At 49.5% G+C, this 20669-nt stretch overlaps 1 protein-coding gene across 1 annotated transcript; it reads right to left on the reverse strand.

Moving 5' to 3' along the window:
* Positions 1-207: 207 nt before the first annotated feature.
* Positions 208-20089, reverse strand: LOC308530602 (cell adhesion molecule CEACAM1-like; the record flags this gene model as incomplete). Its single annotated transcript, XM_081107312.1, has 11 exons — positions 208-573; positions 818-859; positions 1256-1287; positions 1622-1674; positions 2460-2580; positions 3536-3814; positions 5223-5477; positions 5885-6163; positions 9732-10091; positions 17650-17786; positions 19854-20089. The coding sequence occupies 11 exons, from the start codon at positions 20087-20089 to the stop codon at positions 508-510; spliced, it is 1860 nt and encodes a 619-aa protein (XP_080963438.1). The 3' UTR covers positions 208-507.
* Positions 20090-20669: the final 580 nt, after the last annotated feature.

Here is a 20669-nt window from a genome sequence, read left to right on the forward strand (position 1 = left end):
AGTCCCTGGTGGTCGTCTCCGCGGGTCGCCCCATTACATCTCTGTTTCTTCTTCTCAGCAATTCCTTACAGTATTTTATTTTATTTTTTATCTCAAGAGAAACTATTTTAAATATAATAGTATTAAATGCGATGAACATAAATTATTCAAGAAAAATGAACTTAATATAATATTATATGCAATAAACATTAATATTTCAAGAAAATAGGATTTTAAGTATAATAATATTATCAAAACTGTATAACAGTATGATATCACAAACATTGTAGGAAATATTAAAAATCTGCCAATAATAGGAGGACTACTATTATATTCTAAAATATTTTTCCCCCCTCTGGCTCTATTTTTCTTCATCAGTTTATGTTGTTCATTATATTCCACAAATGAGTGAGATCATGTGCTGTTTATCTTTCTCCCACTGACTTCTTTCGCTTAGCATGATGCTCAGAGCTGGTTCTCTGGCACAGGCCACATCCACAGGGTCTGGGGTCTCAGGTCCTGGAGGAACTAAGAAGCCACGTCTGCTCTGGGGACGATGCGGCAGTATACCTCTGTGTTTGGGTTGAGTAATTCCTGTTAACAAAAGAAGCGAGCTCTGAGCCCTGCAGCCTCCTCAGAACAAGAGCCCGTGTTTCACAGGCGCCATGGGGGCTGACTGTCCTGGGGTGTCTGTCCCGGGGCACCTCCCTCCTCCCCCGCTCTGTTGTCACTTTTCACTGCCCTTTCCTGAACCTGGAAGCACAGCCAGGGCTGGGCTGGGGGCAGATCCTGGGGCCCCTGGGACCTGCAGAAAAGAATGTTCATAACCCAAACTCACCTCGTAGATGGGGCCTGCTGTCCTCGGGTTGGGTAGGCGGCCCTGTGCAGGGGGGAGAGAAGGCATCAGAGGATAGGGAGGCAGGGTTTTCTCCGCAGGACTGACAGCTTTGCCTCCTGAGCTGGTGTCTTCATACCTGTAGCCCAGCACCCCAATTTCAGCCCTCACTGCACCCCCTCACCCTTGTTAGTCTTGGACCCCTGACTGGTGTCCCCAGTGCCCATTCTGCTTCATGCTGGACTCCAGGGTTTCCCTCAGACTCTGGCCCTGCCCTGTCCACCCCTGATGTGAGGGTCCACTAGGCCAGGGTGGGGCTCCCCTTATACTGGCTATTCTGGGGAAGGGGTCTGTATTGTGTTGAGAGGTTGGATGGTTCCTTTGCCCTGAGCATGAGTCACTGAGGCCCTGGGTGAGGGAACAGGGAGGGGATGGACTTACCGGGAAGGCAGAGGTTCCAGAGGGACCCTGGCCTGAAAGCAGAGACAGGAGGTGTTAGCACCCAGAGGGGAGGAAGCTTTGGCTTGTTCTCTCAGGAGGGGGTGGTAATTTAGCTCCCAAGAGCCAGGGATGAAAGATAATCTCCCAGGGTGAGACCCTCTGGCCATTTCAGGGTCCAGTGAGGGAGAGGTGGTGACACACGACACAGCCTATAGGTCAGGGTTGACTGGTGATCCAGGGTCCCCTATGCAGAGTGGTGATGAGAATCACCATTGAAGCCCAGGGAAGGGCCAGAGCCTGAGGGACAAGGGCAGGGGTGGACACTGTGGGGCCGGCCCAGGGGCTCCAGGCTGAACAGACACTCACCAGGTGTGGCTGTTGGAGGTGGGTGCTCTCGGAGGCCACCGGAGTCACTGGCCCTGGGAAAGGTCAGACTTACTTGTGAGGGGTGCCGGGGAGCTTTGGTGTCACAACAGGGGGCAAGGAGGGTCTCCTTTCACAGAATAGGGTGGAGGCCTCCCTCCACTGTTTAGGGGGGATGGGCCCAAGAGATAGCAACTGAGGCAAGGCTTTAAGGATCCATGGCTCACCTGGGCCCACAGGCCTAAAGAGCTGCACTGTGACAGTGGCCTGTCCTGTCTCCATTCACCAGAAATAGAGGCAAAAACCATGCCACAGGCTCTGCTGTCCTGTCCAGGCCAAGCCTCCCATCTCACAGGTCAGGATTGTGGTTACTAAACTGGCCTGGTGGGGGCATTTGACCCCTCCCAGCCTGTCCAGGCTCTTCCACCCTCAGCTGTGTGGCCTTGGCCAGGATGACTTTCAGACCCTGAGGCAGCCCATCCCCTCACCTGGGAGGGTGGACTAGATAAGCAACAGGAGGTGCCTTACTGAGCACTTACTACCTGCAGGCACCGATGCAGGTGTGTGGAGAGAACCAGGACAATCCTGAGGGCACAGTTCATTAATTATGCCTCATTTATAGGTGAGGAAGCTGTTGAGGAAACCTCCTTGGTCTGCAGTTGGTGAGGTAGGAGCTGGATGGAGGGAGTTAGGGGCCTCCATGGGGAAGCTGGGAGGCCACAGGGAGCAGGCCCAAAACCCTCTGAGGAAGGGGTCTTTGTCCTCCTGGCCTGGCTCTGCTGGTGGTCAGCGTGGGTCAGGGGAGAGGATTAGGGTGAGGGTAAAGGAAATGCCATGGTACCTCCTAGTCCTCCTGAGGTACAGGAAATAGCTCAGGGAGGCCCCCAGAGCCACCACGACGAGGACCCCGATCACGATGCCAACGATGGTCCCCACAGAGTAGCCCGTGTAGTTTTGTTCTGCTGAAAGGAGAAGGGAAAGGGGGAGGGGTGAAGGCCCAAGTCCATTCAGGGGGAACCAGGAGGGGCCTTGCAGGGGGAGGCCTAGTGAGGGAGAAAGGAGCTGCCACCTGGTCTGTGCTGTTTGGGTGTGTCAGTCCTCCTAACACCCACTTTTGGCGGTTGCATCATTCTCTGTTTGGCACATTTGAAACCTTCCATTGGTTCTACTTTTGCATGTACTCTCACACCCACCATTCCCATGTCCTGGTAATTTTCCTCTTAACTCCTCTTTCCCTCACATATTCTGTCTCTTACTCCTGTTTCTTCTTTCCCATCATTATGGACAGTCTTAGCAGGCACCTTACCTGCCAACTCAGTGCTAATGAGTAATAAGAACGTGCTGAGTGTTTTCAATGGTCCAGTAGGGTGGGGAATTCTCTACCTTCATGTCATCTGATCCTTCCACCCCCACGATGGACGGGGGTGTCACTCCCACTGAGCACAAACAGAATCAGGGATGGGAGGTACTTAATAAATTGCTGGAGTCACTGAACTGGTGAGTGATAAACAACATTTTCACCAAGTTTTGCTTAACTTTACAGCTACTGACAACAGCGTTTATAAAAATAACAATTATAATTGGTACACTGACTGAGTCCTGACTGAGCATGACCCTGGCTGAGGGCTTTAACTCATTAACCTCACAAGAATTATCCTAACAACGGTGTTTAGGTCCAGCTGTTTTATTCCAGTTTAGAGATGAGGAAACTGAGGCTTAGGTCGGTGAGAGCCTTCCCCGTGGTCAAACAGCTTAGACTCATAGAACTGAGACAATGCTGATTAGTCTAATACTGGGGTCCGTACCCATGTGCTCTATAGGCTCTGAAGGAGGCTCTCACCTCAAGACTTTTGTCCATCTTACCCCCCTGCCTGTAGAACATAGAAAGGCAAGTGGGAGAGATCGGGGGTCACTTACATTGCACATCCAGCCTGAGGTGGTCACTTTTGCTGGAACTGACGGGGTTGAAGACCTTACATTGATAACCCCCAGTGTCCTCCCTCCTGACAGGGTCTATGGTGAGGGTGCTGTTGTCCTGGGATAGCTTCATTCTGTCCATGAGCAGGAGACTCTGGTTATTGAAGAGCCACTGGATGGAGATCCCCTTGTCATTTGTGAGGCAGGTCAGGACCACGGTGTCCTTATGCTCTGTAACTGTGGCATTGCTGGCTCGGATGGCGGGCTTCCCCACTCGCTCTGTGGAGAACAGAGGAGGTGACTGACTGGGAGTGGGCTCCTTCCTCAGAGATGTCAGCCACTAACAGTCCACAGTGATCTATGTAAAGGTCACCAGGGGATGACTCTGAGCTCTGCAGGGTGAGGACCTTTGTTCAGGTGACAGTCTGTAAGGAGAGGGCTATACCTCCCCTCTTCCCACCAGATCACCTCAGGGTGACCCTGACCTGTCTCCCTGGACATCTGAGGTACTAGCAGCACGAGCCTTAGATAATGTGTCCTGCATCTTCATCACCAGGTGGAATTTTTCACCCATTGACTTTTGTGTGACTCTTTCCATAGTTGTCTGTGACTTTCTAAATAATCATACCCCCTCTCTGGTATGGTGGGTATACATAGAGATGGGAAGGCATTTCCCTTTTGTTAAATATTTTATTAGAGAAAATATCCCAGCCAGTCTTCATGACCTTAGGACCTGGAGAAGTTTCAGTCTAAAGGATTTCTCAGTCTGAATAGGACTTTCACTTCCTGGCCTGTGGATTGAATATCAGAGAGAAGGAAGTCCTTAGAGAGCAGTCAGTTTTAATACCAGGCTGTTACTCTTAGCTTCCTCCGTAAACTACACACCTTGTGTTGCTGCTCCTACTGTCCCATGAATCTACCTACTCGTCAAGTAAGCACCACCATTCACTGCGCTCCATAGGAATGTCACATAGGCTCATGTCACACAGTGTTGTGCAGCTGGTGACTTCAGAGCCAGGACACAGCTCAGAGGGGTCTCCCCTGTGACTCACACTCTCCCCATTTCCATGCAGCCTGGTGTCAGGGAGGCCATGGTGTCGATGGGTGACATGATTTGGCCAGTTTGAAGACAGGCTACTCATGCATCCTCACCACATACTGCTGTCCCACCACAGAGGGCACAGAGCAGTCAGCCACCAGGTGAGCCTGGAGCAGTGCAGGGAGCAGGGGTATGACCTGCGCACCCCTCCTGAGAGGTGGTTTTCTCCTTTAGTTTGGAGTAAAAGAGGTGATCTTGTTCAAAGCCTTGTATGTTCCTGTAGCACATGGACCAGGTAACAGATAAGAGGTGACAGAAGGAAAGTGTTAGTGACAGAAGAAGCAACTTTTCCTTGAGGGCCCTTGTTTTCCCCTATGGAAAGTTCCTTCCTTCCACCACTTGACTCTTTCTGGGGCTGAGAGAACCCCCTCCTCATTTTCCTCAGCTGGACCCCAGCTCTGCCATGAGAAATCAGAAGAGTAAGGGGAGGAGAGTCTACAGAGATATAGTTGGAGGGCTCAGGGAAAGACTATCTGATTTTCTTGTGTCCATGGCCACTGGGTGGGAGACAATACCCTCTAGGTTATGTTCTGAAAACCAGACAGACCTGAACCACAGCCTGGTGCTGATGATCCAGGAGGCACTTACCATAGACTGTGATAGTCTTGACCGTGGACCTATTGAAGTCAGTGACAGGATTATGGGCGAAGCAGGTATAGGATCCACTGTCATATGCAGTGATGTTGGGGATAAAGAGCTCCTGTGCGGGGTGCTGGGAACTCCCATTGATAAGCCAAGAATACTGTGCTGGCGGGTGAGAGGCTGCCTGGCAGGAGAGTCTGAGGTTTGTCCCACGTAGGTAGTGGGAATCTGAGGGGGAAATGGTGGGGGCGTCCGGGCCATCTGGAGCAAAGAGAACAAAGCCACACATGATGTAATCAGAGGGAAGCAGAAGGTCCTGGTCTGTGTAAGGGCCACACTTTCTCTCTGAAATGGGTCACAGCCTTGTTTTAAAATGTCCCACCCATAGCCCCCTGTGTTCACTGAGCCTGAGTCTGAGACATTAACCTGTTTGTCCCATGAAAGCTTGTTAACCCTGAGACTCTCCAAACTGCAGAATCCTGTCTCCTCCCAGTCTTGGCTCAAGGCTGAACCTGCCCAGATGTGTCTGGTACAGGAACTCATGGCCCCATTGGGTGTTAGAGTGGGCGTCTGTGTACATGGAACTGAGAGGGACGGATGTGGCCTGGCCTCTGGCAGTGTGGATTACGGTGAGCAGCCTGGCCCAGGCAGGGACAGAAGTTACTCACAGACAACATTCAGGGTGAATGGGTCACTGCGGCCAGCACTCACGAGGTTCCGGGTTTCACACGCATAGGGTCCTGTGTCATTCCTTGTGACAGGGAGTAAAGTGAGAGTCCTGTTGTCCTTGGACAGCTGCAGCCTGTCACTGACTGGGAGACTCTGACTGTTGATCAACCACAGGTAGGTGGTGTCCTGAGTCTGAGGTTCACACGTTAACACGACAGGGTCCTTGTACTCCTCGGGGTTGGAGATGTTGCTTGTGATGCTGGGTTTGGGTAACTCCGCTGTGCATAAAACAGAGAGAACATTGCCCATTGAGTCCTCCAAAGGCTTCTTCAATCAGAATTGGTGCCTCTCAGCTACCTTGAGTTCTTAATGAAATAAGGCAGTTCTGCTCATCGCAAGACAAACAAATGCATGAGGACCTGAGCACTCACAGATTGTAAGGCTGCATGCTCTATGTCTGGGAGAAAAAGCACAGACTTTCTCAGGTGTCAGATAACTATCAGGGTTTCATCACAGAGAGACACAGGACTGGGAGTCAGAGACGACCCAGCACCTGTCCTGGTCCCTCACTGACCTGCTGACTGCCTGGCTGACTTTGGGGTCTCACCTGGAATGTGCAGGTGCTGAGTCTCTTCCAGCTACACAGACCTATATTTTCGGGTTAACATGCATTTCCACTGAAGCCTCACAGTCCAGGGTTAACCTAGGGATGAGTAATGATGGGCCTCCCCATAGTCCTTATACCCTGAGAGGACTGGTCAGGGTAGCCCGGAATGGGGTGTCTGAGCAGAAACAATACACAGGAGACCAGAAACAAGTCTGGTGGTGAGTTTAGTACCCAGGCTGCAGAGCCATGAGGTGTGGCCATCTTCCCAGGAGCTCACTGGTGACTGCCATGAGACAGGAACCCCAGAAAGATGTAGAAAATAGTGAGGGACGGCGGGAGCTGGCTGGCAGTGGCAGCAGAGCCATGTTCTCTGCTTTTGGATCTTTAATGTCCTTTCTGCCACTGCAGAGGGCAGGGATCCTTCCTCAACATGCAGGCAATAGCACGTACAGAAGGGGGCCTTGTGGAAGGTGGGGGAGCATGAACTTGCTGAAGATATGGCCCTCATGGGCCATTTTTGTTTGGCAGTGATGAGACAGATTCTGTGTTAAATTGTGAAAGAGTATGTGGAAATCACTCATGCCCCAAAGTTCTAAAGCCAGTTTTTGGAGGATTCTCTGTTAGAGAGCATGAAGGTCATAGACCAAGTTCTTCCATCCTATCAGGTCACATTGTGACCAAAGGATGAAACCACAGTGGGCTTGAAATGAGGGACTCCCTGGGATAGAGAGAAGGTGAGTTCTTCTAAGAGAATAGATGTGATGGAGGGATGGGAGGGGGTGAGTCCAGGTGTATCTGCTGTATAAAGGGAGGGATGACACCAGATTGGTAAAAAGGACATGTGTCATGTTAGTAAAGTTAGGGAGAAAGTCCCTCCCTGTTTCTATGGACAGTCAGGCAGATGGGGAGGAGCCCCCACACTGCATGTAGCATGTGTTTTTCCTTGTCTTTCTGTCAGGAAACAACTGGAATTTAGTCAAATTCATTCATATTAGGCAGCATAAAGAGAAAGTAGAGTGGCTGGTGGATCTCACAGTCTGAGAGAATCCCAACCTGTGGTCAGGGTATCTTCATAAGGACACACGTGTGTGAAACAGGCATTGAACCAGTCAGATGGTGCAGGGTCACCAGGCCCATCTTGGGAAGGTCTCGGGAGCCAGTGGAGGAATGGGAGCCTCACACCAGGACAAGAGTGTGAGTCACCAGTCAGGGGTGAAGTGAACCCATGAGCTTTGGGGACAGAGCCCTGTCCTTCTGCCTTTGACTCTCTGGTTGAGTCATATAGAGAGTAGGTCAATGGTTTATATGTCCCTGTCATGTGCCTGTTCTTCTCCTTGTCCTCAGGGGTGGAAGGAGCCCTGGATGGGGACCAGCAAAAGCTCTTTCACCTGTTGACCTGGGAAACTGGCTCATGATGGAGCCAAGGCTGTTGCTCCCACTGATTTCTGTGTCCTTTCCTATTTTCCAGAAGGGTGGGCCTGGACACAGTTGTTATCAGGACAATCTGGGGAGACTGCATGGTTGTGGAAGTAGAGTAGAGCAGGGCAGTGTGTCTGCAGTGAAAGAGGAGGCAGATAAGGGACACAGAAGGAGCAGAGAGAGCCAGAATGTCCTTGGAGAGCAGTGGGGGTCACAGGTGACTTCTAAAGACCCCAGGGACCAAGAGCCCACAGCTGCCCCTGGGCAGGAGCAGTGAAGCCTGGAAAACCTTCCCCAGTGGAACAGCCCCACAGTCACCAAGGGACTTGGCTCCTGAGGAGGCTTCAGGGACAGATGGTCAGAGGGATGGACATGGCTCTCAGCACCTGCAGGGACAGGGAACAGGTGTGGCCAAAACCTTTTAGGACTCTGCATCCAGGTTCCATTTTCTGTAGCAATTATGCATCATTCATTCATTCATTCATTCATTCTGTCATCATTCACCATCATTCCTTCCCTCCTTCATGAAAGAGCAAGTGAGTGCTGGTCCCTGAGCCCGTAGCAGGTGCAGGGTGGAGAGTGAGAAGCCAAAGTCCTTTCCTTCATAGCTAGTGGGAGTGACTCCAACACAACAGGAAACAAATATGTGGTTTCAAGTCCAGTGCAGGGAGGGGTGGATCAGTAACCTGAGAGGTGGGCCTGGGCATTCCTAGCAGTGACTCTGAATGTTATTGTAGGTAATTTGATTCTAGAGTAAAATTAATTTTGCATTTGCTTAATCACCAGACCAGAAAATCTAACTCAAGCTGGGGCCTGCTAAGAACAAGCACTGAACCAATGGATGGTCTCAGGGTCCACAGACACCTCAGACCCTCGTGGTGGAGGAGAGGATGGGCTGTGGCTGTGCATGGACCTTGCTGTGTCTGTGGGAGCCTGATTCAGTTAATGTATCACACTGTGCCTCCGTTTCCCCTGAATAAAAACAGAACAAATGGTAAATGGAGTCTGGATTACCATGTTGTCTGTGAATTGACTTTAAAACATCCCTGAATACTTGACCTCAAGCCCAGTATAGAGGCGACACTGACTTAAATGGCCACTGCCATTATTTGCCTCCATGAGAGAGAATTCCTGGGCTGAGCCCTGGTGGACAAGGAGCTGTCAGGAGCATCTTCTCTCCTCTGTCCCTTCCTGGAGACCTGACCTCCCTCTGGAGTCTCCTAAGTCCCTCAGAAGAGTCAGTTAATGATATGGGGTAATTTGTTCATCTGTGCTCTCCTGACACCGCCTTAGCTGAAGGACTAGGCGCTGTCTCTGTCCTGATGTGATCTTGGGTCTGAGCCCTGGCTGGTGAGCAGTAGAGCCACTGCTCCCACCCAGCCCTTCCAGGAGGGCTCACCAGATTCCCTGGAGTCAGGAGCCCTGGGACAGGTGTCTGGTAGGAGTTCCCAGGCTGAGCTTCTCTGTGAGGATTCCAGGGTCCCCTCAGACCAGGGTGTGACCAAGCTCTGCAGGGTTTTCTCAGTGTCATGGTCATGGGGAGGGGCCCAGGGGCTGGACTGAGACTCTGCTGAGTCTCCCTCTGCTGAGTCACTCCCATCAGACTTCTCTCTGTGGAGAATGTCTGCAGGGCTGGGATCTGGGAAGGGAACTCTGATCTTAGGAAGTTTGTTTACACTGTGTGTGACCTGCACTAAATGTTCAAATCCATCCTGGAACATGATGCAGAGGGGGATGGAGGCAGAGTCCAGGGCTGTCAGTCCTGTGTGTGAACTAGAATTCACCTACCCGAACCCAGAGGTCAGAGAGCAATCACTCACGGTATACACGGAGCTGTCCAGTTACTGGTTTGCTCAGAAAATTTTTGTCTATGGCTAGTAGGATATAGTATCCTGTGTCCTTCCGGGTGACGTTCTGAAACAGCAGGGATCCATTGGGATATATTTTCTCTCGATCACTGTATGCAGGTCCGTAGGTAATTTTTTGAGTGTCTATTACATATGATACAATTTGATGGTTGCTGTCCACTATTTCTCCTTTGTACCAAGCATAGCCTCCAAGATTCCCAGGCAGGTTGTGGACACGGAGAAGCACATCCTTCCCTTCGGCAGCATTGGGCGGCACTGATTCAATAGTGAGCTGGGCAGTGGTGGGCAGGCTCCAGAAGGTGAAGAGTGTGGCTAGGAGGGAAGAGAGAAATTGATCAAGATTTGGAGCTATGTATTGGGATGGAGAGATGAAGCTTTGGGTCTTCAGCTGGTCTCTTCATCTTTCAGCCTTGGTCAGAGCATGTGTGTGTGTCTCCTGTGGTCAAAGTCAGCTGTGTGACCACCAATACTTCAGCACCTCTGCCCTTATTTCCTCTGTTTTGAAAACTGTTACCCAGGTGTCTGCCTTCAAACTTCCTGTTGACACTCAGGGATGACCTTAGAAGATACCTTTGCTAACCATATTCTCTACCAACCTCTGTCTTCACTTTCTGGCCTGTCCCTGGGCTGTTCCCTGCACGGCATTGTGGGGACCTGACATCACATCTACATCTTCCCTTGTCTGCTTCCTCCCCATAGAACATGAGCTTCATTGGGGCAGGGGCTTGTCTGATCTTATTGCACCCCCAGTGCCTGCAACAGGCTGCAAGTACCTATGAGTGATTGTTCCAGGATCCTGCACCTCCTGGATGTATCTGCCCATTTCTCAGCTTGGTGGTAAAGACAATGTTTACTGCTCCTGGTTAAATTTTCTGTCTCCTCACATAAATTGTTATTATCAAAAGTTTTTAGCCCTAGCCAGTTTGGCTCAGTGGATAGAGCATTGGTCTCTGGACTGAAGGATCTCGGTGTGTTATTGGTCAAGGGCACATGCCGGGGTTGTGGGCTCAATCCCCAGTGGGGGGCGTGCAGGAGGCAGTCAATCAGTGATTCTCTCTCATCATTGATGTTTCTCTCTCCCTCTCCCTTCCTCTCTGTAATCAATACAAATACATTCTTTAAAAAAGTTTTCAGCATTTAATTCTCAGTGATGAGTAAGTTGGGAAATGAGCAGCCATTAAGGTTTTCCTGTCCCTCACCACTTCCACATGATTTTCCTGTTGTGGAGTCCCCTCCCCCATCCTACTCTGCTCCCCTGTCTTCTCCCCTAAAGTCCAAACAGAAGCCTTCCCCCTCCCCCCTGTTTTCTCTGAGAGCCTGTGCTCCTCAGGAGTCACCAGCTAGCCTGTGCCTCTCCTCCTCCCACCCACCACCAGGTAGTTGTCCCCTCTCACCAGCCAGCAGGAGCCCCTGCCTGGGGACAAGTCCTCTGTGGGCAGGGGCTGAGGAGGACTCCATGGTGTCTGATGCCTGCTCTGTCCCTCGTTCTGTGGGGAGATCTTGGATTCCAGAAATGCTCACAAGCACCGCTGTCCTGGTGAGTGGGTTGTGCTGTTCCTCCTCCAAGTGCACTGAGCCTCCTCCTGGGCCAAGATCACTTCCCTGGTCACATGAGCCAGGGGCGGGGTCTGTACCCAGGTTCCTCCCTGCCCTCCCATTATTCCTGCCTCCCCGTTTCTTTCCTCTATGTTTGCATTCCCTGTAACTGCTGAGGCTTCTACCTTCTTCCGCAGTGACTCCTCCTTATACACACACACACACACACACACACACACACACACACACAAACACACACACTCACACACACCTTGTTTGTGTAGTAGGCAGTTAGGCCTGAGCAGAGAAGGACAATAGGCCAGTAGGGAAGGTCACCAGAATGGTCACCAGAAGGTCACCAGGTACCTAGCAATGTGCAAAACTGGACTTGGACCTTGCCCCCTTGGTAACCTTTCCTCCCTGAGCATACCCTGGTTTTGCAGTTTAGACCCTCTGACCTTTCATATCACTGGTTATGTGGTTCAGGCCCTCCCCTGACCTTTCCTCCCCTGGCATGTTCTTAGTCATGTGGGTTAGATGCCCTTAGAGGGGGAAGAAACTAGAGGACATAAGAATAGCCCTTGAGCATTAAGCCCCCAGGACAATGAGGTTCTGACTGGCATCAAATACATCTCAGCTTCAGTTGTATTTCAGCTCCAGACCCAGAAAAGCAGCAAAATCGGAAAGTCTGGACATAGCTGACGTCAGGATCTATTGCATTGACTAATGACCTTCGACCCAAAAGGACACACCTGGAAAGCTGATGAATATTTTATTGGGATCCTCCCCTGAGACCTCCAGACAACTACACTTATGAAGAAGGACCCAGTGTGGCTCTTTCTCTCTGGAACACATCGTGGCTGTCCCCACTGCTTCTTTCCTCAAGGCTCTTATATTTGTTCTTTGTCCTAAGCTCCATGGGTCCTTCTTTTGCTTCAGTGACTAGTTTCCTGAGCCCATTTCTGCTACATCTCAATACTACCCCTGTGACTTTCTAAATAAACTCTCTCTTATAATTTGAGTTCTTGACTCTGAATTCTTCTCTTAGCTGAACTCAAGAACAGAGGTTGCTGAACTGAGAACACATCTAACTCTGCAGGTTAACACCTGGTGCCATGCCACCGCTCACAATTGGACAAACAGAAGCTTGGGGTGTATGTATCCAGGGTGTCTCCCACAGCTCTGTGTGGATAGCACAGTAGCCTTCCCACCACCTTCTCTCATCTCCATTTGGCTCTTAACTTCAGAGCAGAAGCCTGGGGTGACATCATGAATTCTTGTCACAGGGATGTGACCCCGTTGTGTATCATATTGTCTATGGAACTTTCTAAAGATTCAATGCCCAGGGGACATCTTAGAAATGCTGCTTTGGCAGCTGCCCAGCTATAGTAGATGCCCAGCCAGAATGAGAACCCATGATGTGGGGATGGGAACTCCCCTCCCCATCTCCTGTGCATTGGGAGGGACTGCAGGTCCTGCTAAAAATGCAGATTTTAACTCATGTGGATGAAAGGGGCCACATGTTAACATGAGAAGCTCAGGGAAGGCCTGCATGGTGGTTTTGCAAACTCAGAGACCTAAAGTAATCACAAAAGATGGTCTGAAATTAAACTTTAACTAAAAGCAGTTTTGGTGGGTAGTTACATCCTAGGTTGGTATCTTCACCGACAAGGTCTACCGTTATCTTAACTGAGCCTATCTGTCTTTTTTGCATCTATGATGACATATCCTTGAAATGTCAGAGTAACTTGTAACTTCCCTTTTCCCCGACACCCTGGGGCACAACCTAATGTGCCTGGGCACCAGGACAGATACCGGAAATTTCTTCATTGTTATTGTTATCATGTTAGTTGTTGACTATTAACTATTAACTATCCTGCACCATCTAAGTACGTGTCTATCGTTTTACTTTTTATCCAATTCCAGAGGTTTCTCCACTTTGCTTTCTCCTGCCTCTCTAATCTTTCACCAATGGATTGTGTTTTTTTTTTTTCACCAATGGATTTTATGTAACCCACCTACGTCCCCTCCTATGTTTGCAACATATAAAAATAGGTGAAAAAAACTGCCATTCTCTGGAGCACTATCCCAACTTGTTGAGATACTGCTTCCCGGCCATTGTCGACAGTTTGTCTTAAATAAACCCACACAAAATTCTTTACAGGTTCACATGTCTTTATGTTAACATTACTTGGCGTATTCTTGGCAGGATTGCAAAGAAACCCACCCAGGACCTTCCAACAGACCCAGACCCCGTGCTAGGACCCAGCAAAGGGCCCATTGAGCCTGCTGGTTCCTGTGCAAGTGCTTCACAGAAATGGGAAGATTTAACTAGAAAATATCAACTTAGAAATGGCCAAAATGCAGTTGTTTTGGGGTACCTACATTAATATTTTGCATGCAGAAATTAGAAAAATGCTGGCTCTGAAGTGAAACTGAAAGACTATATGGGAAGCATATCTTGATTTGGAAATTAGAAGCTTCTAAGGAGAAGCACAGAAAAAATAATTCTTCCAGTAGAAGGAAGGAAATTAATAAGAAATTTTAGAGACTGTCTCAGAACTGTTTGGAAGTTAATAAATGCCTACACCCCATTTCCCCCCCTTCCTTTCCAACCTTCCTTGTCTGGACTTGCCCTTTCCTCTTCCTTCTTTCTTCCCCTCCCCTCTCCTCTGTTACCACTGACTTGAAGGAAAATGAGAACAGGAATTCTAACAGCTCCCTTTGGCAAAAGCTGGTCTCAGCTAGAGAGGAACTAGCAATTATTCCCGACTTTATCTGGGACCCTGATGGATTCACAAAAATTTCACTGCTAGAACAATCCTGTCTATTCTGACCTAGTCCAACTAATACAGCCACTGGTTTCTGAGAGCAAGGCAACAGGATTACTAAATAAGGTCTGCTGTGCAACCGGAGAGGAGTCTTTTGCAATAAAAAGCAAGGTCACCATGAGAAAGACTGTTTAACAAAGAAATCTGAAATGTGATTTACAAAGAGGAAACAGAAGGAAACATAGGGTGGCTCCAGGACTATGAGAGGGTATTTTCCCCTTCTCCTTACTAATATGTTAGGAGAAATTGAAATTATCTTAAAAGGGGACATTACTAAGGCCCTTGGAGTTATTGGGGCTACCTTATCTGTTCTTAACCCTACCCGTCTACCTTTCCCACTCCCTCAGAGTAAAGCTTCTGTACAAATGGTAGGGGTGTCTAAGCAACCAATGGCTGTTTTAAAATCAGAACCTGTCCCCTTTCATTTAAGGCCCTGGTTGGCAAACTGCGGCTCAGGAGCCACAAGCGGCTCTTTGGCCCCTTGAGTGTGGCTCTTCCTAAGCCTTAGGCGGACCCTAATTAATTTAATAACACTGTACCTAACTATATAGTTTAAGTTTAAAAAATTTGGTTTTCAAAAAAAATTTCAATCGTTGTACTGTTGATATTTGGCTCTGTTGACTAATGAGTTTGCCGACCACTGAATTAGGGCATGTTAAGGGGCAACATAATTTATTGGTCAATTCGGTCCCAATTCACCTGATAGAGATTTTAAAATCAGTGATGCCCACATGTCCCCCCCCCCCAACTCCCCATCCCCCCCTCCCCCACCGGCCCAGAAAGCTAATATGTATTTAGAACTAAATTAAACAGATTCTGAAACAAAAAGGGAAAATGATTTTAAGGGAACCCCCAAGAGGAAACTCATCTTGAGACTGACCGAATGTTTGCTAACCATCTCTTCATTATTAACTTCCATGAGAGTCAGAGAGAATGCTTAACAGGAGACCTGCCCTACTCAGAATGGCCCAAACAGCCAAGCCGAGAGACTTGCAGAGATGTTTAACCTCGGCTTGCTGCACATGCCTCTGTAGATGGGGAACCAGGCACAGTGCCGTGAGAGTCCCCTTTTCTTTTGGGGTACAAACGCTTAACTGGGAGAAATTTGACTCAGGTCCCCCAAAGGGAAAAAAAAGGCTAATCTTCTTTTGCAACATAGCCTGGCCCCACTATAAAGTGGACAATGAAGAGGTTTGGCCAGTTAATGGCACCATTAAGTTTAATGCTACCCTGCCTGCAGCTAGACCTGTTTTCACATTCCCAGGGAGGTGAATGGAGAATGAGGCCTACTTAGATCAATGTGTCTTTTCCATTCCTGTAAGCAGTTATGAGTCAGAAATGGCACTCAGCTATATGCTACCTGTAAACCAGATCTCTCTGTAATTGCTACAGAACCTCAGAGAAAAATATACTCAAATAAAAAGAAATATTTCAAAATGGATGAATTAGCTCGTCCTTTTGCCAACATTTGCCAATCCTTGAGGGATTAAAGTACTGTCCTTGTTTTACTGTGCCCTGTTTTCATCGTCAGATGTGTGGTTCCAGAATATTAAAGTCCACTAAATCATTTTCCATTCCCCTATTCAGCTCAAAATGCTATAATTGGCTTTCCAAATCCAAAGTCCCAGGACCTTTGAGATGCAAGTATCAGGAACTCTGGTCTGGGTCATTTTAAAAATAAAAATCTCTATAAGCTGGAATTACAACTGAAATACAGAAAGACTTCCTGAATAATGAATGGAAAACTCACAGGAGAGAATCCTGATACCCAACGACCGAAGGTGGAGACTGCATATCAAGGGACAGTTAATAGAGATTGGTAGGAGGGGCAGAGGCCCAAAAGGACTGGCAGGACACCCACAAACAGCAACTGAAGTCCTGGAGAGATATCTCAGCTGTGTGTGTGTGTGTGTGTGTGTGTGTGTGTGTGTGTGTGTGTGTAGGGGGGCTGGAGGTGGGTCGGATGCCACTATGAACTCTGGGATCTAATCCCCAAGCTGGGATCCCCAGCAGAGAGCACCAAATCTGAGGGTACCCACATAACATCTAGCTGTGAAAACCAGTGGGGTGCTGTCTGCCAGGGAGTGGCAGCTGAAAGTTTGGGCACCTTCTTGAAGGGCCAATGCACAAAAATTCCCTGTGGAGTCACCCACCTTGTGCTCTGGCAGAGGACAGTGAAGAGGACTGGAGCTGTGAGAGCAGAACCCAGGACTGGGGGCTCTGGGGATAGAGCTCAGAAGGCAGATACCCCAATTTTCCTCAGCTGAGTCATTCTCTCATGCAGTGGAGGACATCTTTCCCACATACACATTTGTCTTGTGTAGGGGGAAGACAGTCGACACACCATATTGGAAAACACCTTCCCCTGCGGCCACTTAAGACTTGCAAATAAAAAACAATAATGAGGTGCCATCTCACACCTGTCAGAATGGCTATCATCAACAAATCAACAAATGACAAAAGCTGGTGAGGATGCAGAGAAAAAGGAATCCTCATGCACTGCTGATGGGAATGCAGACTGGTGCAGCCACTGTGGAGAACAGTATGGAGTTTTCTCAAAAAATTACAAATGGAACTCCCATTTGACCCAATAATCCCACTTCTAGGAATATATCCCAAGAAATCAGAAACACCAATCAGAAAGGATATATGAACCCCTATGTTCATAGTAACACGTTTACAATAGCTAAGGTTTGAAAACAGCCTAAGTGCCCATCAGCAGATGAATGGATTAGAAAACTGTGGTACAGCTACACAATGGAATACAATGCTGCTGTAAAAAAGAAGGAACGCCTACCATTTGCAACAGCATGGATGGATGTAGAGAGCATCACTGTAAGCGAAATAAGTCAGTCAGAGAAAGATAAGTATCACATGATCTCACTCATTTATGGAATATAACGAACAACATAAACTAATGAACAGAAATAGAGCCAGAATGGGAAAAGTATTTTAGAATATAATATCAGTAATCTTGTTATTTGCAGATTTTTAATATTTCCTACAACTTTTGTGATATGATACTATGTTAGTACAGTTTTGATAATATTATTATACTTAAAATTGTTTTTTTTGAAATATTGTTTACTGCATGCAATGTTATAATATTTAAAATAATTTTTCTTGAATAATTAGTGTTGATTGGACTTAACATTATTATATTTAAAATTGTTTTTCTTGAGATATAAAATAAAATAAAATTTAAAATGTCTGGAAGATAGCCACCTAAAGAAATAACTTTTAACTTATTTCAACTATTCTTTTCTAAATTAGTAAATTTTAATTAAGGTTATTGAATTTCTAGATATTTTGAAATAATATGAAATACTGAAACATTGATTGCTAAATAAGCCTTTAAATTTGCCTGCTTTTGTCTTTATTGCCTAAAGTCGGACTGACAGCTTAGGCCCTCTCCCCACTGGGAGTAGGCCTAAGCCAGCAGTAGGACAACCTTAGTGCTGCTGCAGAGGCAGGAGAGGCTCCTGCCACCCTGCTGCACTCACCAGCAGGTGACTCTGGGGGTGAGAAGGGGTCCTCTGAGTGATGACTGGTGATGGGGTCCACCTTCTCTCTTCGGGTGTCACCAGCCTGGTTTCTGCTTCCAGGGACAGAGTCCCAGGACCAACAGTCTCGGTAGGACCTTCAGTGAAGGGGGTAGAGGGTGTCTTGCGTGTCAGATGGGGGGCGGGACTATGGTAGGAAGTCCTGTGGCTGTGAGCTCCCTGGTTCTTGAGGTAAGTGATTTTGTTTTTAATAAATAATATTCACTTATTTATAGTTATTGTTAAGTAAAGTTCTTTTTTAAACAGGAACAAAAACACAGTAGGGCTTTGCACAAGTGGAATTTCGAAACAGTTGGTTTGTATACATGTCAAAATAAGTTAGAATGGAATTCATTCAGGAGTTTCCAAGTCCCCTGAGAAGCCTCACACCTCTTTTGCAAAGTTTGGGGTTGAGGGGCGAAGATAGGAGCCTTTGCAAGACCACCCTCCCCCACCCCCGTCTCAAATTGTGAGTTGTGCTGTCCCTTTCCTTAGCTTTGCCCAGGTCCAATGCACAGGGTAGGGGGGTTCAAGTATCAAACTCACTGAAGGTCAGCTGATGGTGGGGCTGCAGGTGGGAAGGAGAGCCCCACCCTGGGGTCCTGAACCTTCTCCCTTGGGTTTCCAAGACTAAGGCCACTGCACTGGCTGGAGGAGGAGGAGGAGGAGGAGGAGGCGGCGGAGGAGGAACAGGGTTCTTTTTGGTACCAGGGAAGAGAGACGTGTTGGAAGAGGTAATTGTCAGGGATGATGCTCTGAGCAGGAGAAAATGTCTTCTACAGTGACAAGATCACTTCCACCTGAGGGTCATTGTGGCGGGTTCCTGGGCGCTGGGGGGCGTGGGGTCTGTACAGCACACTTTGGGTGAGGCTCTGTGGGCCCCAGCCCTCTCATCTGTTGCTTAGTGTGAGCTGTAGCAGAGAAGGAGGGGCCCTGGCTGCCTGATCCCATGCCACCGTGTCCTCCCCTCAGTCTTGATCACAGCCAACCTGAGGCCGGGCTTGGCCCTTCACTAAGGTACTGCCTTGGAGGAGCTGCGTTGCAAAGTGGTCCCCCACCCCCAGCTGTCCCCGCACTTGGTTCCTGGGCTGAAGTTGGTGGCTTCACCTCCTTCTGTGCCTTTGGGGACAGCTCTGCCCGCCCCTCCCCACGGAGGCCTCAGGAGGCCGGTGGGCAGGAGTCTGGGCCCCTGGGTCCTGAATGTGCTATTTCCCTGTCTGGGGCCTGCGGCATCCAGTTCCAGGGGCAGGAGCCAGCTGGGGACAGGTGAGGAGGGTGGCTGCCCAGGGAGCTCTGGCCTCTGGTGGGTGATGCAGAGAGAGTCACTGGCAAGTTCCTGGGAGGGAGTTGAGGGCCTGCCCCACTGCCTCCTCCTGATTCCCACCTGCCTCTTGAGCCTCCCTGCCATCATTGGCCCCCAAGACCAGAGCACAACCCCTGGAGTTTCCCGGGCCAGGCAGATCTACGTTAGGGGGCACACAAAGCACACATGAAAGCTTCCCTTGGCAAAAAGAAAACAGTCTCCATCAGAAAAGGTTATGGGCAACACAGTGTTGAAAAGGAAAAATCTACACTAATAAAAGAGAAACATGCAATTTGGTGTCACTCCACTACATCCACCAGCCAATCAGAGCGACTATGCAAATTAACCCAACAAAGATGGTAGAAGGCAGAGGCCCTGCCTGCTCTGGGCCTGGGCTGTTCCCAGCCGGGGCCTCGTGGGTGGGAGTGGGCAGTGCTGAGCAGCTAGGGCTCCAACACATCTACAGGCAGGCAGGGGAGAAACAAGGCCTGGCCAGAGTGATCCCTTCTTCAGTGTCAGGGCCCCTGAGCAGCCATCACGCGGCCCTGCCCACACTGGCTGCCCCAGCACTGCTGTGCCTGCAGACACCTGAGAATCTGAGCCCTTGTGACCTGTCCCTTCCCCACCCTCCTACAGCAACAGGCCCAGGAGATGCAGACCTGGATCCCCAAAAGCCTGTGGGCTGGGCCCGGTTCACAGCTGAGGCCAGTGTTACCATCCATTTGGTCTACAAGCCCCTAGTGGTGGGAAGAACTCAGTGTCGGGGGAGGGCTCTGCACAGTGGGGCAGTAGCTCATTTCTCAGTTGCAGGAGCACAGCCCTCAGCTCACAGGTCTCACCCCCATGCCCAGGACCCCCTCACCTGGTTCTCAGCAGCCAAGCTTTGCTATAGCACGTGGCAGTAGGCTCCATCATGGCCTGCTCGGTGAGGACGCTGGCCACAGTGCTGCCGTCCATGTCCGCGTATGCATAGGCATTCTCCTCGAAGCCCTCCATCTCCTGCTGGCTATCAAGGTCCAAGGAGGTGGTCCCTGTCAGCTGCATCATGGGGTCTTGGCTGTCTAGGCCGATGTCCATTATGCTCTGCTTGACCGTCATGGCTGGCTCAGGTTGCCTTGAGGTTAAACTTGCTGGAGCAGTAGGGACACTGGAAGGGCTTGCTGCCCCCATGCAGGTGCATGTGGCCCTTGAGGGTCAGGATTTTAGAGAAACCTCCCCTCTCTGCGTCTGTTGGCTGAGCCTGTCCATGTGCTCCCTGACCCTTGGTGCAGCCTCTGTCCTCTGCCTGGGGGACTTGCTTGTGGTCCCCCTGCCTTCCCCATGGTGGTACAAGGCAGGGATGGGGAGATGCACAAGGTCCCTGAGAGAGCAGGTGCTCCTAGCCCCCTAGAAGGAGCCTGTGGGACAAAGGGGACACATGGGAGGAGCCCAGAAGGGTCTGTGTATGGAAATCAGTCTCCTTTCCCATCTACTTCATCAAAGCTAAGTTCCTATGTTAATTTAATGTTGTCTGTGTGTTCTAATGTCGCCCCCTGGAGGGCGTAAGGTGACCTGCCGCTGCATCAGGGATGCTGACCAGGCTCCAGAGGGTGGGAGCTGACCCTGAGCCCTGGGCAGGGGTGGGCTCTGACCTCCAGGCTGAGTGGCCAGTCACTGTGGGTTCAGGCTGCATGACTTC

Source organism: Myotis nattereri (assembly GCF_964212035.1).
Source record: "Myotis nattereri genome assembly, chromosome: 15".
In the NCBI taxonomy this organism is placed as follows: Eukaryota; Metazoa; Chordata; class Mammalia; order Chiroptera; family Vespertilionidae; genus Myotis; species Myotis nattereri.